Here is a 17,100-nt window from a genome sequence, read left to right on the forward strand (position 1 = left end):
TCTGGACTATAACAGGCACCTGTTTAGAAATGATTTAGAAACAGCTCTAACTTCAACAGCCACAGTAATCTAATTATGCTGAAATAAACCACTCATGGAGGAAAAAGTACTTCTAATAGATAGTGTTTGATAAGAATCTTGAACTGGCAAAATGTTTCAGAACCAACACCAGAGTGATCGCTCCGATAGTGGTGAAAAAAAATATTTATTTGCAATCAAGAGGTGTTGCTGTTAACGTTAATGTCAGTTCATAATCCCTGCACACAGACACTATGTCACTGTATTTGTCTTAGAGACACAGTAAACAATGAGCATTCCTGCAGGTAAACACTCCCCAGCTTCTTTATATTCTTTAAGGTAGATGAAGCATGCACCTTTTTCTTTTCTTTTTCTGTCGGAAAGCGTTCTGCAGACTGCGTAATAACAGGTTTGCTTTGTTTGGAGTCCTGCCCGTACTGTAGGCGTGGAAGGGAATGAAGGTGTGGATCCACTCATGCATGTGTGAAATAAAGGACTGAGGCACTTATGGTCTATATTTTTGCCAACAAATCAAGTGAAGGGAGTCAAGCCATCAAATAACTCATTTTATGAACAGCTACTCAATTCTCTGTGCCAAAGAGCCACATTGTTGTCTAAAGACAACCAGAACGTGGCAGTGCTTTACATTTCTTTTCATTACCATTAACACACTCACTGGTGTTTATTTTAACTCCTCCACATGCCTTCCTGCCCCAAATAATCACTAGAGCGCCAAATATGGATTAATCTGCTTATGCAATATTATCCTGTTTCTGATAAAATGAGGAAAAGTGATCAAATACTGCAGGCAATCACGCAGCCCTTTTGTGAAAACAAATAAAAACTGAATAATATGGCCCATTATTTTGGGGAAAGAAGAAAACACTGAGACAGATTAACCCATTATTGTGTAGACATTAATAATAATATAGAATGACGGCAGGCATTTACTCTGAGACACTAATGATAATGTTTATAATAATATTATATGGTCAACATGGGGAGTTAAGTATGAAAGAGGTCAGTAGAGGAAGAAGTACTTTTTACTACATTTTTTTTCCTATGCAAAATAATAATAATAATAATAATAATAATAATAATAATAATAACAATAATAATAATAATAATAATAATAACAAAAAAAAGAATATATTGTAAAGTTAACAACATTATGCGTGATAATTATATAAAATCGTTTGTTTTTCTTTAGCTTAAATCTACTGTCTTGTGTCTAGTTTATGAATAAAGTTATTCAAAAGCATGGTTTGTGGACTATACTAAATCCACAGCGGAGGGGGAGCATATCCACCATCTACTAGCATTGTAAACCTACGCAGCCGGATTAAATCATCCACAATAAATACCATATTGTTTGTTTTTAGTTTAAGAATAAAGTCTGCATAGCTCATCGCTCCCTAATTTCCCCACGGGGATGAATAAAGTCCTATCTTATCTGATTGTCACCCACCCGCTGCTCTTCGTGATGGTTCTTTCCAGTGATGGTGGCAGCGGCAGCATGGTGAAGGAGAACCCAGCGTGGATAAACAACAGAGACAGTTTGGGGATTTAAACGGTTTTTCGGATTAACAGCTTCTCGTAATTAAAGTTTTGTGGAGATTTGATCCGGACCTGTCGAAGAAACCCGTCAGAGATTCCGTAACAAGATGGTAAGACGACATTAGCGTGTTGGACTGAGCTAGCATCGTTAGCTAGCAGCGGCTAACCTCGAGTTTAGAAATTATCAAAGTACAGAACTATATTTAAAAAGAAGGCGTTTTATGATAATTATATAGACATTAATGTTACTTTAATTGAAAGTTCGGTGCCGTCCTTTGTGATTTTATAGTTAGCTAACTTCTTACTCCTTTTAACTGTTAAAGCACATTTGATATTTATGTCGAGATAAAGAAGAACTCGTCTTCTGAGAGTCAGCTCACATGCTGACACTTTGACAGGAACACTTCATGACACGATGCTGCAGTCATTTCATTTCACATTATACACATCCCATCACCTTAGCTCAAATAGTTGGTAGAGTCTAAAAATGGCCCCTACCATCAACAGATTCAGTATATTATTTATAGTGTCATTACACTACATTTAAACTCCCTCTAAGTGAATTTGTACAGTTGGTAAATTCATTAAAACTCATCTTGTTATGTGACTATTGTTGATCTGTCTGGGTTGGCTGTAAAAAGTATACATTTGGGAATCTCTAAAGACTTGGACTGGGTTTACTTAATAATGTTGCTCATATAATTTTGAAGTTGTGTTTCTTTAATACAGGTTTCCATCATTTAAGATAATTGTTATGGATATAAACTCCTAAATAAAACCTTAAAAATGATGCTGTATGTTATTTTGGCAAAAGATGCTGCAAATATTCAGTTTACAGTAGCACAACAAAGAAAAACTTAAGATATTTAAAAAAAAAAAAAAACTTAAATCTGAAACTATTTGGTATTTTTCGCAATATTTTTACTTGGAAATGGATGAAGCCATTGATTGGGGCAACAGTTTGACGGGATCGGTGTCAGGTTTCTCTAAGTCTTGATGATGAGGTATTCGTTGATCTGATCTGCTCTTTAAAGAAGTTCAGCCGTTCAGTGGGAAGCGGCTGTGCTGTGGCGATTATCGGCGGACCTAATGCTTTTCTTTGTCTTTTCCAGCCTCATCGAAAGAAGAAATCGTTCATTGAAAAGAAGAAGGCTGTGACCTTTCACCTCGTCCACAGAAGTCAGAGGGACCCGCTGGCCGCAGATGAGAACGCCCCGCAGCACGTCCTCCTGCCTGCCTCAAAGGTTCACGTTTACTCTGATTCACTCTAATAACTGGTGTTACTCTCTGTTGATAATTGTTGATAGATAGTGAGTGGCTCAAAGCACAGAGAGCAATAGAAACGTTTAACCCTCTGTCATACACTGCCTGGCCAAAAAAAAGTCTCCCCCTGGATTTAATTAATCAAATCAGATACGAGCCTCCTATTGGATAATTACTGCATGGGTGATTATCTTTCAGCTGACAACAAGTTATTTAAGCCCAACTGATGCAATGAGTAGCTTCTCATTTCTTCAACAACCATGTCTAAAGACACATCCTGTGGTCGTGGAGAAGATGTTAGTCTGTTTGAGAAGGGTCAAATCATTGGCATGCATCAAGCAGAGAAAACATCTAAGGAGATTGAAGAAACTACTAAAACTGGGTTAAGAACTGTCCAACGCATTATTAAAAACTGGAAGGATAGTGGAGAAGCATCAGGGTAAGAAGAGAGGCAGATGAAGTGATGCACCCATCATGCCTAGTGTCTACTGTACAAGCCTGTGGGGGCAGTGCTATGATCTGGGGTTGCTGCAGTTGCTCAGGTCTAGGTTCAGCAACATTATGAGGTCAGCTGACTACCTGAATATACTGAATGACCAGGTTATTCCATCAATGGATCATATTCCAAGATGACAATGCCAGGATTCATGGGGCTCAGATTGTGAAAGAGTGGTTCAGGGAGCATGAGACATCATGTTCACACATGGATTGGCCACCACAGAGTCCAGACCTGAACCCCATTGAGAATCTTTGGGATGTGCTGGAGAAGGCTTTGTGCAGTGGTCAGACTCTCCCATCATCAATACAAGATCTTGGTGGAAAATGAATGAAACACTGGATGGAAATAAAACTGGAGACATTGGAGAAGATTATCGAACACAAGAAAGCCCTTAGTGAAGACAAAGACACGTGCACATGAAACAAAGATAATAAAAGTGATTAAAACCAGGAAAGGCTCTCCAGTAACAGTAGGTTTAAAGGAGATGACAGAGTCAGCTGTCTGGTTTTGAGAAGAGACTTAAACTCTCCCAAGAGCCGAATCAATCTTCTTGTTTACTTCATCTTTCCTGTTTTATTCACCTCATTAAACCTCTCAGATTTACTTTGCAGCCAGTCAGCCTTTATTCTACACTTGAGTTGTCTCTGACGTGACTTCCACGTTTGTGTCGCTCAGGTGGAAGCAGACAAGAGGCGCGCCGAACAGAGGGAGTTTGGAGTTTTCTTCGACGATAACTACAATTACCTGCAGCACCTGAAGGAGGCGTCCGCCCCGGCTGAGCTGGTGGCAGCCGGCCCCTCGATCCCCGACAGAGAACAGATCCACCTCCGCGATGAAGACGACGAGGAGGAGGAGGAGGAGGAAGAGGGGAACGACATGAAGAAGGACATTTCTGTGAGTTCTCATCTGCTGTGAAAAATGTTTTAGGGAAGACGGATTATTAACTTCAGATAGTTACACAGATACTCAAAACTTTGTTTTTTATTATTATTTAAGAAGGAAATATCAACTGTTTACTTAATTAAAGCATTGTTTCAGCTCTAGTTTATTTATACCGTTGGTCCGTGACCTTTTTTAACATCTGTGCTCTGAACAGGCCGCCACCATCAACCTGCCTTCCTCTGTGTTCGCCTCAGAGTTTGAAGAAGAGGTGGGACTCCTGAACAAAGCCGCTCCTATCTCAGGTGAGCGGCTCGTCGACTTTCTGTCGGCCTCTGCTGGTGGACGGGATGATCTGCAGCAGACGGCCTGGTCTTGTGTTCCTCCACCAGTAAACTAGTTAAATGTGAATATATCAAGAATCTTCATTGTCACACACATGAATAACACAACATTTAAATAAAACACTTACAAAAATATAAAACACCCTTGAAGAAGAAGAAGAAATGTAAATAAAGTGCAGCTTAGTGCATGTCCAGTCGATGAGACGTTGTGAGTGATTGTCCTACTGATGAGGACTGGTGGTCTAAAGTATAATGTATAATCTTATGTCCTAAGTAGGGGTGCACAATATCTAGAAATTATGACGTCATTCCAATAACTCCGATATCATATCAAATGGCCCCGATAATATATAATATATATTTTTGTCAGTACTGTGGTGTGAGTGGTTGTTTTAATCAATCGCTCCAACTCCCACATGAGACCTGAACGGCCTGAAGTGAATGCTGCGTTCAAGTGGCATCTGTATAATCGGGAAAAACAACATCCTGGGTGAAAAAAAAATTATTAAAATACTCCATCATGTCAGAAAACAACTCGCCATTACCCAGGATGTTGCACGTAAACCACAGAAACATAAAAGATTGGAAAAACGACTCTCAAACCGGGAACAGGGAACTTCTGTCACCACTTGAATGCAGCACAACGTGCATACGTTTGTAAACAAACAACATGGCGGTGGTGGTGGTGTGGGACTTTTTCAAAGTTTCCGAGGATGACACTTCTCTGGCTGTTTGTAATAAATGTTTAAAGAAAGTGCCACGAGGTAGAAAATCAGCACCAGCTTTAACACCTCGAACATGAAAAGTCATCTGAAACATAGCCATCGATTCGATGGGGTTTTGAAGGCGTATGAGGACGCCAGCGCGGCTTTTGCTCATTGGTCTTCCTCATCTTCAGGTGTGTTATCGGTTATCGGCCTTTGGAAGCGGAAAGTTATTGGTTATCGTTTTTTTAATAAAGTTATCGTGCATCCCTAGTCCTAAGAAAATAGAAAGATAAGTGACCTAATAATATGAAGAACCAAGTCATGGTTATATGCAGCATGTTGTTGCTTCAGATTCAAACTAAACTAATGAATGTGTTAACATTACTCTACATTAAGACACAGACAGACTTTACTGTCATTCAGGAACATGTAACGTACACAGAATGAGATCTCGTAGCATCGGCTCAGCACACTGTTAAATTATCCTTCAGGACCCCGGCTGGACATGGACCCCGACATTGTGGCCGCTCTGGATGAAGACTTCGACTTCGACGACCCCGACAACCTCCTAGAGGACGACTTCATCACGAAGGCCAACTGTGCTGCTGGAGCTGTGGACGCAGAGTAAGAACGGCGTCTCTGCTGAACTCTTGAGCCCCGTAGATAATTAGAGCGTCGTCCATCTTTCTGTAGCTGGCAACTGGTTGCTAGGTCCAGGCTCTGGTCGCCTTGGTAACCGTCTTGTGTGTGTGTGTGTATATATATTGCTCTTGTATGGGGCGGAGCTAGTACCAACGATCTTCTCTGCAGACTTGATTGTTCTCTGCAGTCTGTCCCTGTCAACCAGACCGTGAAGGACGTGGTCAGGACAGACTGGATTATTGCAGCCTAGAAAATGATCGGCAGCTTCCTGTTAGAGCTGCCGATCATTTTCCGGGACGTCCCGAAGCCGACCATGCATCTGGGGCTCTTCAATTTAAATAATCCAAAGGCTTTGTGGCCAATATAGCATCCTATAACCTGCATGTACGACTAAACAAAGGCTCAAACAAATGACGACGACGTAATTAGCACCTCTCCTATTTGTGCCTTCCCACCTCCCACAGTACAGGTGACCACCGAGCGTGGCCCGTAGGGAACTGCACGAAACAAAACAAAAAATGTCTCTAACAGGGAGGACGCAGGAAAGAGATTTTATTTTTTAAACCCAGCCCTACGTTAAAAGTTTATCGTTCATCAGACTACATAAATACTCTTATTACAGTTAATAGAGTAAACTCTTTAAGCCACACATGAGTTATTTTAATCATTTAAAGCTAAATTTATATCAAAGTCTCCTAAAGAGAAATGTGTGAACCACCATGTAAACTTAGGTCGGTTTATCAGATAACTGCATCTTCCAATCTGTCCAGTTTACGCATCTTCACGTCTGACTCTAATTTCTCGTCTGTGTGTCAGAGGAGACGATGATGATGAATGGGAGGATACGGACGAGGAAGGCGACTTTGACTCCGAGGGCGGTTTTTCGGGCGACGAGGACATGGACGGGGACGCCCGCGGGCGCGAGTTCCTCTTCATGGACGAGGAGACGAAGAGTCGCTTCACAGAATACTCGCTGACCTCGTCCGTGATGAGGAGGAACGAGCAGCTCAGTCTGCTGGACGACCGCTTCGAAAAGGTGATTGGTTTTATTTCCTGGAGCGCAGCGCTCCATCTTCAGGTAGAGGCACATCTCAGTCCTTCACCTCGGGAAGGTTCTGCTGCTGCTGTGAATGAGGAAGCAAATAACTGTTCCCTGTAGAGTTAATAAAGTCGTGTCATTTAATGCCTCATGCTCTACGTCTGACCAGCATTACTGCAGCCAGCTGGTCATCACAGGAATCTCTGTTGGGAAATACCAATCAGGCTGCCTGACCGAAGCCTTTTGACTCATTTCTATTCAGAGAGTTTTGTCCCAATAAGGTAAAACCAGTGATAATGACGTGTTCTTTCTCCAGCTAATCAGGATTACTGAAGCTGGATAGTTGATAGATGGTAGAACAAATATAACCCTGCTGTCCTGTGGAATAAAAAACAGAAAATGTAGTTTTTCCAAACCAACACAAATAACTACCAGTCGGTTAAAGGAACACGGACTCCTTAATTAAAGGTCTGGAGCCTAATGCAAGAAACAAAAACCAGCCTTGACCTGCAGAGCTGGTTCTGCTGCTTGGGCCTTTTGTTGTCCTGATTTAAAAAAAAAAAAAAACAAGCGTCTGATTGGTTGATGTCCATCTGTGGTGATACTTGGCTGCTGACGCCAGCATACGTAGCATGTAAGGAGACAGTTGGTGGGACTGGGGGTCCCGGGGCCGATACGTCCAGCTGCTCTGGTCCAGCGACCGGAACGTCGATGCGTGCACGCCCTGCGTCGCCTCATTGGTCGTTTTCCACTGAACTTTATTTATGAAGCGCTTTAAAAACAGCACAGTTGGCTTGAGTGCTGCACACAGACACGCGAACAAATAAAGGAATTAGAAACGAGGTGGAGTAGTGACTGATAATGAACGGAGCGCCCTCATAATCTTACAGATGAACACAATTATTGAATAGAGTACAGTGGACGGTCATTAGAAGACAAAAGTATGGGTGGATGCTGAATGAACGCCGTGATCCGACGGACACGGTCGATCAAAACGTCTGGCCCACATCTGAAAATAATAAGAAACCGCATCTCCCACAATGCTCAGCGTGTGTGATGTATGCTGGAGTGGGAGGAGCCTATGAGGACTTCCCTGGAGTTTGGCACTTGAGTTTCCCGTGAAGTATAAATCATTTGTTCTTGCTCACCTCGAGAACGAGAACAAATTTCTCATTTCTTGTGGAGTCTTCTTGTGGCGCTTCTTGTGTATCGGCTGCTGTCATTGGTTGTCGTCTCTTGGTACCTGCCCAGTTTTTCTTCTGTCGTCCCTTCATCCATTCATTCATTCATCCATTCATCCATTCATCCATTCATTCATTCATCCATTCATCCATTCATTCATTCATTCATTTCCACTTGACCTCTGGAGGGTCACAAATGAAGCTAACCAGCATGTCTTTGTACGGTGGGAGGAAGCTGGAGAACCTAGAAAGAACCCATGCAGACACAGGGAGAACATGCAGACTACACACAGAAAGGAACCAGTCGCCCCAATCCATTAGAACTTAGAACCTTCTGGTAGCTGTGAGGCGTCGGTGCTAACCACCACACCACTTCAGCTCCCGTGGCCTCTTGTCATCTCAGTGTTGGCCGTCTCTTCTTGAGATTAATGTGCCAAAGTAAACTCATGGACTAATGGAAGAGACAACCAGAGGCACTGAAGCTGAAACTGTATTTAGAGCCAGGCTGATCACGTGATAATTCATCATTAATGTGTGTGTGTTTGTATCAGGTCAGATCTCTGTGTAAAGTGAACACCTGACTCCACTGTAAACACAAACTGTCATGGTTTCTGTGCCAAGCTGACAACAGCCAGGGACGGCCGTCAGGGACTGTGACGGGGAGAAAAACCGTTCAGGCGCGACAACAACAAGCAAGCTGCTGTTGAGGAACCAGCTGCACAGACTCGCGATGCACCGTATAATCAAAGCAGGTAGCAGTTAAATGGATAGATGACACTAGTGGCATTTAAAAGGTCCGGATTCACACGAGTGGTGCAAGAGCAGACATGTGGAGGGCGGAAACAAAAAGCTTTACGTGAGCGTTGAACATGAATTTACTCGTCTGAATGTAATGATAGCTGGTGTTGTCTGTGTAGCGGCAGGTCGATCGGGTCGTGTTCAGAAATTAGCTCTATAAATACTAGACACGCTATCAGTGTTTACAGCTCTGAGAATACGTCACTTCACAAAATGCGAAACAAATACTTCTGTCGTATCAGAGATTAAAAGACACTGAACTGAGGTCCCGATTTGAATTGATATCACTTCTTTTTGAGATTCTTCAGTTCTGAAACTATTTTACTTAAAACTAAAACTAATGTTGTCGTCGTTTCTAGAGATGATTTGTGGTATTTCCACAATATTCTCCGCTCTTTTCTGTCGTCATACTTTTTAAATCCGGTCATCTCCAGAGTCGGACCTTCTGTCTTGTTTTAGATCTCCCTCACACATCGTGGACTGATCTCGTTGCAAGGCCTCTAAAGATTTGTCTTGCAAGATTGCAGCGAGATTTCTTACGAGACGATGAAGGAGATGGCGTTTATTTCGTGACTCAGTATCGGACCTTTCAAGTCGAGATCGTTTTGAATCGTAAAATTCACATTTTTAAACCCAGCCCTACTTTCTGTGAAGTAGTAATTAGTAGGGACGTCCCGATCAGATTGTTTTGACCCCCAATCTGATAGTGATATTACAATATTTAGTACTTGCTGATCTGAGTCCTGATCTGATCCTAAATGTCCTAGACTTCCTCCCCTGTGTCTTCCTAAAGTCTGTCCTTGTCTTCCTTGTCTTCTCCTGGAGTTGGTCTCCTGTAGCTTCCTAAAGTCTGTCCTTGTCTTCCTTGTCTTCTCCTAGAGTTGGTCTCCTGTAGCTTCCTGAAGTCTGTCCTTGTCTTCCTTGTCTTCTCCTAGAGTTGGTCTCCTGTAGCGTCCTAAAGTCTGTCCTTGTCTTCCTTGTCTTCTCCTAGAGTGGACTGGATTCAGTCCAATAAATCTTTCAGTCAAAGTTAATGTAGTGTGGAGAGGGTAGCTGGTACCTTGTGTGGTACCTCTACTCCAGAAATGTTCTGGTCATCCAACGCTGCCATAAACTCCCTAACCCTCTCTGGAAGATTTTAGTTCCCCTTCCTCTACTTTGATTTTTAGCAGCTTTGATCCTAGGTAACCTTCACTAAAACAGAAGAGGACAAAGACTTTTTCACGCTACAGGGACATGGTTTTGTTTCATAGCAGACCCAAAATAAATAACTACTGAAGATCTGATCATTTTTTAATAAACGCCTGCAGGCTACACTCTGTGTCGGTCGTCCTCTGGGACAGTGATCTGACTCAATTTGAGCTTTGCTACAGTGAATCCAGTCTGTCTCTGTTAGTTGTCGTCCCATCGTGGGACAAACACTGGAGACGCTGGAACAACTGATTATCTGAACTAAATGTGTCCTTCAACGTTGGGGATGTACCGCTGCAGGGACAGTTTCTCCCCCCGAAAATACAACAAGAAACAGGCCATGAAATGTAGAGATGTCCCCATCAAGTTTTTTTTGTGCCCCCTGATCTGATCTTAAATGTCTAAATGTTGGTCTCCTGTAGCTTCCTAAAGTCTGTCCTTGTCTTCCTTGTCTTCTCCTAGAGTTGGTCTCCTGTAGCGTCCTAAAGTCTGTCCTTGTCTTCCTTGTCTTCTCCTAGAGTTGGTCTCCTGTGTCTTCCTCAAGTCTGTCCTTGTCTTCCTTGTCTTCTCCTAGAGTTGGTCTCCTGTAGCTTCCTAAAGTCTGTCCTTGTCTTCCTTGTCTTCTCCTAGAGTTGGTCTCCTGTAGCTTCCTAAAGTCTGTCCTTGTCTTCCTTGTCTTCTCCTAGAGTTGGTCTCCTGTAGCGTCCTAAAGTGTGTCCTTGTCTTCCTTGTCTTCTCCTAGAGTCGACTGGATTCAGTCCAATAAATCTTTCTGTCAAAGTTAATGTTGATGAAACTTTTCTCTTCTGTTAGACGCAGCATTTTCCAGAGAAAAGTTCTTCCTCTTCTCTGATTTATGTTCCTTTAAGAGGAGGAAGACGTTTTGACTCTGCAGGGACGTGGTTTTGGTTTATGGCAGACCCAAAACAAGTAACTACTAAATAACTACCGTGTCCGTGTTGTCGTTTCAGTTCTATGAACAGTTCGATGATGACGAGATCGGCGCTCTTGACAATGCTGAGCTGGAGGGCTTCATCGAACCGGACAGCGCTCGCCTGGAGGAGGTCATCAAAGACTACTTCAGACAGAAGGAGAAAGAGTGGGTGAATCTGCCTCTGATTCAGTCGTTTGAATTTAAATGTAAAACGTTTTATAGGGGGTCATTGTTTACTTTGAGAGGTTACTTTGAGCTTTAAATGGTGCGGCTGAGTAATGCAGGTGTTGTTTGTGGATCAGGTACCTGAGGCCTGATGATCTGGGTCCCAAAGAACTTCCTGTCCTGAAAGAGGAGGAGGAAGATGAGGACGTGGAGGAAGAGATGGAAACTGTTGTTGTTGGGGCTCCAGACGAGAAGTGGGACTGTGAAACCATCATCAGTGAGTTTTATTTACTTGTCACTTTGCCGTAAACTTTTTTTTTTGTCAGAAAAATCCTCTTTAAAGATTTTTATTGAACCTATGACACCATCCAGCAGCCCAGCCAACAGAAATCAAAGGTTACTGTCGTGTTCAAGAAGAGATATTTAAACACAGCATGAAGTAACAGCGTTATTCAGGAGACACCAGCTCTTCATACTCTGTGAGAAGAGAGAAGTTTGTTCTCGCAGCTTGTTCTCGACAACTTTTTTTCTCGTGTGGTGTCTGACAACTACTCTGTGATTGGTCAGAAATTATAAGTGGGTGTGGTTAATGCAGAAAAGCAGACTCCCCGGAGTTCAGCACAGACGATAAATGATATTGACCAGAATGAACTTTGTTCTTGTTCTCACAGCCTTAGGAGCAAGAATAAATTTCTCGCTCCTCGTGGAGTATGTAACAGCTTAACATACACCACGAGAAGTGGGAAATTTGTTCTTGTTCTCGAGGTAAGCATGAAGAACAGTCTTCACAGGCCTCCCACTGCAGCACACGCCACACATGCTAAGCATTGTGGGACATGCAGTTTCTTCTTATTTTCAGATATGTCTGTGTCTGACCAATCACCACACAAGAAAGAAAGTTCTGCCCAGTTGCATTAGCCTCCCAGCTAATAGTTGCTCATCTTGTTTCCTCGTTTGATTGATAAATACAGACTACTGCCACCTGCTTGTACCAAAGCTGGGTTCTATGTACATTTTATTTATTTTTTTATTTGAAAGAGAGATGTGATATCAGTTTTTCTCCTCTGATTTATTTATTTTGAATACACGCCATTTCCTCCATCCTCTTGTTACATGTGAGAAAGATCCACAACAAAACTCCAGCTCTGAGAGCGTCGTCATGACTGAACGACGAAGACGATGGAGAAGAGCAAAGACGCATGGCAAAAAATGAAACTAGAGGGAAAATATTGTAGAAATAACCACAAATCTCTAGAACCAATGACGACACGGTGTCCATGTTGATATATATATATATATATATATATATATAAAAAACACACTGATGTAAAAGGTGTTTTCTTTACATGCTTGTTAAGTGTCTTTTTTTTTCCTCCAGGTACATATTCTAACATTTACAACAGACCCAAAGTCATTGAAGAACCGACAAAGGTATTAAACATCTTAATGTGCACTTTGACTTTTATTATACTGTTCATACACATTAACTAAAAATGAACAGCAGATGACTTTTAGAAAGAAAAAACATTTATTTTATTTATCCAAGTTATTTTTTGTGCAGGTGTATTTAAAATGTTCAGTTAAATATATCAAAACTGAGTTGATGAATGGTACCTAGCATGCATTGGTAGTATTAGTTACCATGGCAACGTCTTTCTTACGAGCTAGTCGGCTGATCCATCCACTTTTTTTTTCTTACCTTGTCCACAGTCGAAGCCGATCCGCGTTTCCACTAAGACGGGCATCCCCCTGGACGTCCTCCCCGCCAGAGGGCTGACGGCTAAGCAGGCGGAGCGCATGACGAGGATCAACGACTCGGACCTGCCCCGCGTCTCCACCCTGCCCCGAAACAAAGAGGAGGGCAAAGAGGAGAGGAGGGCGAGGAAGCAGGCCGTCAAGGAGGAGAGAAAGGTGAGATAGAAACTTATCAAGGAGTTCTCCACCGCCTTAAATTGAGATGTTAATGACTAAATATAGAAACAATAGGAAAAGCATTTTTGGTTATTAATAGATAGAAATTACACTGGTCAGCCACAACATTATAACCACTGACAGGAGAAGTGAATAACATTTAAACCATCTTGTGACACTGCTCCTTGAACCGTCACCTTATCGTGGTGGAGGAGTTTGAGTGTCCTAATGACCCTGGGAGCTATGCTGTCCGGGGCAATTTGCCCCTGGTAGGGTCTCCCAAGGCAGACTGGTCTTAGGCGAAGGGCCAGACAAAGAACCGGGGCCCAACCTTGGAGCCAGGCCTGGAACCCAAGTCCTTGAGAGGAGTTGGACCCTGTTCTTTGCTGGAGTTGTCCCGAGTGAGAGGCGTAAGGCTGGGGTGGGTTGTTTGCTTGCCCCTGGACTCTCTGCCTGTACGTTGGGGTTCTCCCGGGTGAACGAAAGGGTTGCTTCCCTGCGCCTTCGGGTAGGGGAACGGGTCCCGACTGTTGTCTGCACATATGTGCCGAACAGCAGTTCAGATTACGCGCCCTTTTGGAAAACATCATAATGTTATGGCTGATTGGTGTAAACACTCCAATCTGACTCATCAGGACTGTGTCGACAGCAGCCTGTCAACATAATCAGACAAATCTACAGAAATTTAAATCTTATTGCCCATTTGAATCCAGTGAGGACTGTCATTATGTTTTTTAATTGATATAATTCCATTAATTAGACTGTTAGTAGAAATAATGTAAATCTAAAGCCAGATATATCAGATTCCACTTTCTCTATTTGTTTCCCCAAAACTTTAACTCAGTCTTAATCTACCATCGCGCTGATCATCAGATATGAATTAATCCATAATAAAGTACCTCCTGTTAAAATTAAATCAGCTGTTAGAAGTAGAAGTCACTGTAGGATTAAGACGTTGGTTTGGGACCTTTCTTGGAATTTGTCTTTAAGATTACTGAAACTCAAACATTTACAAAGGGCGTCGGCAGTTTCACAGTTAATCCGTTAATAGAATGTGTGGAGGGTTTACAGCATAGACTGTATATAAATATGGACACCACATCTCCACTTCCTCTCATTGGTCAAACTGGCTCTATTTTCCCGGGGATACGGGCGGCGCCATCTTGTGAGTTCAGAGCCAGAGTCTGATCAGTACGCTCTGAGGGCGGAACCACGTGGAGCTGTGATATTGATGCCCCGCCCACACTTCCTCCAGACTCTCACGTTTTAGTTTAATTAATACTACGCTCTGCTCTACCTCCACCTGTTACAAGGAAATGTTGTGATTATACACTGGACTTATTTATTAATTTGTTTTTTTTACAACTCATGGTCCTACGACACTTCCTTACGGAGCGGTTGGCATGGCAACTGGTAGTCGCCATTATGTCACATCCTGTTTCTATAGCGTCAAATAACTAGAATGAAACTTATCCAAAAAAAATCATACTTGTACATTCATCATTATATTAAATACCAGAAATGACAGAAACCATCTTTGAAATATTTTTTATTTGACGTGTATTTTAGTGTTTTTGTTTGTCCCAAGTCCCGCCCACTGACATGAAGGGGGTGGAGCTTATTACCTATGCTGCAGTCAGCCACCAGGGGGAGCTCTGCTTTCTTCGGCTTCACTTTTGAAGAGCTGTTCCACCGTCCGTCTTTCTTTGTTATTAACCTGTGAATAAATGCTCTGTTTTCTCAGGAGAGGAGAGTCGAGAAGAAAGCCAACAAGATGGCGTTCAAGGAAGAGAAAGTCCGACAGGAGAAGCAAATGTTGAACCTGAGGACAAATGTTCAAGGCCTGAAGCTTTAGAAGCCGACCGCCGGCTTGGACTCTTTACCCTTCAACGGTGGACGTGGCTGCTCTTCACTTCAGTGGAGCTGGACAGGATGAGAAACGAGCCCTAAGTGGAGTTAAGAGGACTTAACGCCACTTAAAATAAAGAAAAAAGATCGTGAATGAGACGAGCTAAGGACTATATGCTCTAACAATAATACCAGCTGGGTATCACTGTGTACTGAAAACCTGTTTATCTCAAGTTGACCTCCAGTGTCTATTTATTTTCTGGCACAGCTGCTCATTCATAAACCACATCCAGAGAATTTTTTGGTAAACATTTGTGTTCTTGCTGAGAGTTGGATCAAAAAATGTGTCCTACTAATGTCTATCAGCTTAGACTGAAGAAAAACCACGTCTCCTGCTGCTTAATTAACACATTTAAATATATATAAATATGTGTTTTTTAAATCAATGAGACGTAACGTGTTAATTAGTGAGCTTTGAGATTCACTGACTTCTATTCAAACATGCATTTCTTATTTTGGTTATTCTATATTCAGGAGTAAACTAATTGCACCATCCCTCTGATAAGTTGACATTATTACATGTGTAACTTTTTGTCCCCGACACAAGTAAGTTCTTTCAGGTTCAGGTATTAATGACTAAATGTAGAGAAAACTGCTATTGCATAATAGTGAATGAACACTCGGTAACTCCAGTCTGACTCATCAGGACTGGGAAGGTGTTTTGATTTTATCAATGGGAACCTGTCAACATAATCAAGACAAATCTACAGAGATTGGGTAAAAACCTGGCAAGAAATCCAACTATTTCCAAATGTCTTTGTGCTAAGTTGACATCCTGCCAATGAGTTCTCATGTTTAACTCTCAGCTCGAAGCAGAAAACATGTTCATCTTTTCCATTAATGTTGAAGAAGTTTCTTTTCTTTTTTTTTAAACAGTTAAAAGAGGTTTGGTGCAGAAGAAACAAAAGTTTATTCCTCTGAGGCGGGGGGGGTCAAACTCATTTTAGTTGAGGGGCCACATTCAGACCGACGGGGCCGGACCAGTAACTTAACAGCATAATAACCTATAAATAACAACACCAAATCCTTGTTTTAGTGCAAAACAAGAACGGCTATGTTATAAAAAATTAAGTGACTGTACTGTTGCAGAACATGAAAACCTGTTCTGTTTAGTTGTAGGCCTCAATGTTCAGTGTTTTTAGTGTCATTTTTGCAAAATTCATCCTGACCAGATTGGACCCTCTGGTGGGCTGTTTTTGGCCCCCGGGCCGTATGTTTGACACCCCTGCTCTAAAGTATTGGAAATAAACAAATATATATATTGAATCTTCTATAACTTAATCTCAAGTTAAGTCTTCAACCACATTAATCGGAGCTGAAATAAATCTGTATTGTTTATTAAACATTTAAACACTTAAAACTGTTCCCAGCTAAGTTTGTGCTAAGCTAACGTCCTGCTGATGGTTTCTCACGTTAAACCGACTGACACGGATGCCATCAGTCTGCATCTAAGTCTTGGCTTGAAGCAGAATTAGTGCATGTCCCTTAAAATCTTCATCTTTCCATCAATATTGAAGAAATTTCTTTCTGCCCAGTGTTGTGGTGGTTAGCACTGATACCTCCCAGCCAGAAGGTTCTGGGTTCTAATCCAGGCCGACTGGTTCCTTTGTGTGTGTAGTCTGCATGTTCTCCCTGTGTCTGCGTGGGTTCTCTCCAGGTTCTCCAGCTTCCTCCCACCATCCAAAGACATGCTGGTTAGGTTCATTGGTGATTCTAAATTGGCCGTAGGTGTGAGTGTCTCTCTGTGTTAGCCCTGTGATAGACTGGAGACCTGTCCAGGGTGGACCCCCCCTCTAGACCAATGACAGCTGGGATAGACTGGAGACCTGTCCAGGGTGGACCCCCCCCTCTAGACCAATGACAGCTGGGATAGGCTCAGCCCCCCCGCCCTAATCCTCTAGCGGGCAAGAGGTTACAGAAGAAATGAAAAACTGGCAGGAGTTTCAACTGTTTCCAAATAATTTTGTGCTAAGCTAACGTCCTGGTTATGGTTTCTCATGTTTAAGCAGAAATAAACTATTTCTGCTTTAAGATGTCCCTTAAAATCTTCATCTTTTCCATCAA

At 42.3% G+C, this 17,100-nt stretch overlaps 1 protein-coding gene across 1 annotated transcript; it reads left to right on the forward strand.

Annotated features, from left to right (window-relative positions):
- The first annotated feature begins 1,526 nt into the window (after nucleotides 1–1,526).
- On the forward strand, nucleotides 1,527–16,371 carry ltv1 (LTV1 ribosome biogenesis factor). The gene is made up of 11 exons (XM_084568649.1): nucleotides 1,527–1,685; nucleotides 2,688–2,819; nucleotides 4,013–4,231; nucleotides 4,434–4,521; nucleotides 5,759–5,891; nucleotides 6,726–6,945; nucleotides 11,090–11,217; nucleotides 11,355–11,494; nucleotides 12,596–12,648; nucleotides 12,928–13,128; nucleotides 14,873–16,371. Exons 1-11 carry the CDS (start codon nucleotides 1,683–1,685, stop codon nucleotides 14,981–14,983), a joined length of 1,428 nt encoding a protein of 475 aa, XP_084424775.1. The 5' UTR covers nucleotides 1,527–1,682; the 3' UTR covers nucleotides 14,984–16,371.
- Nucleotides 16,372–17,100: the final 729 nt, after the last annotated feature.

This window comes from Chelon labrosus (assembly GCF_963514085.1).
Source record: "Chelon labrosus genome assembly, chromosome: 2".
NCBI lineage: Eukaryota > Metazoa > Chordata > Actinopteri > Mugiliformes > Mugilidae > Chelon > Chelon labrosus.

Excerpts from the sequence above, each read along its gene's own strand:
- ltv1 (XM_084568649.1), top strand. Across the intron at positions 6,946-11,089 it reads TGGACGACCGCTTCGAAAAG|TTCTATGAACAGTTCGATGA; the intron begins GTGATTGGTTTT and ends TTGTCGTTTCAG. Across the intron at positions 11,495-12,595 it reads GGACTGTGAAACCATCATCA|GTACATATTCTAACATTTAC; the intron begins GTGAGTTTTATT and ends TTTTTCCTCCAG.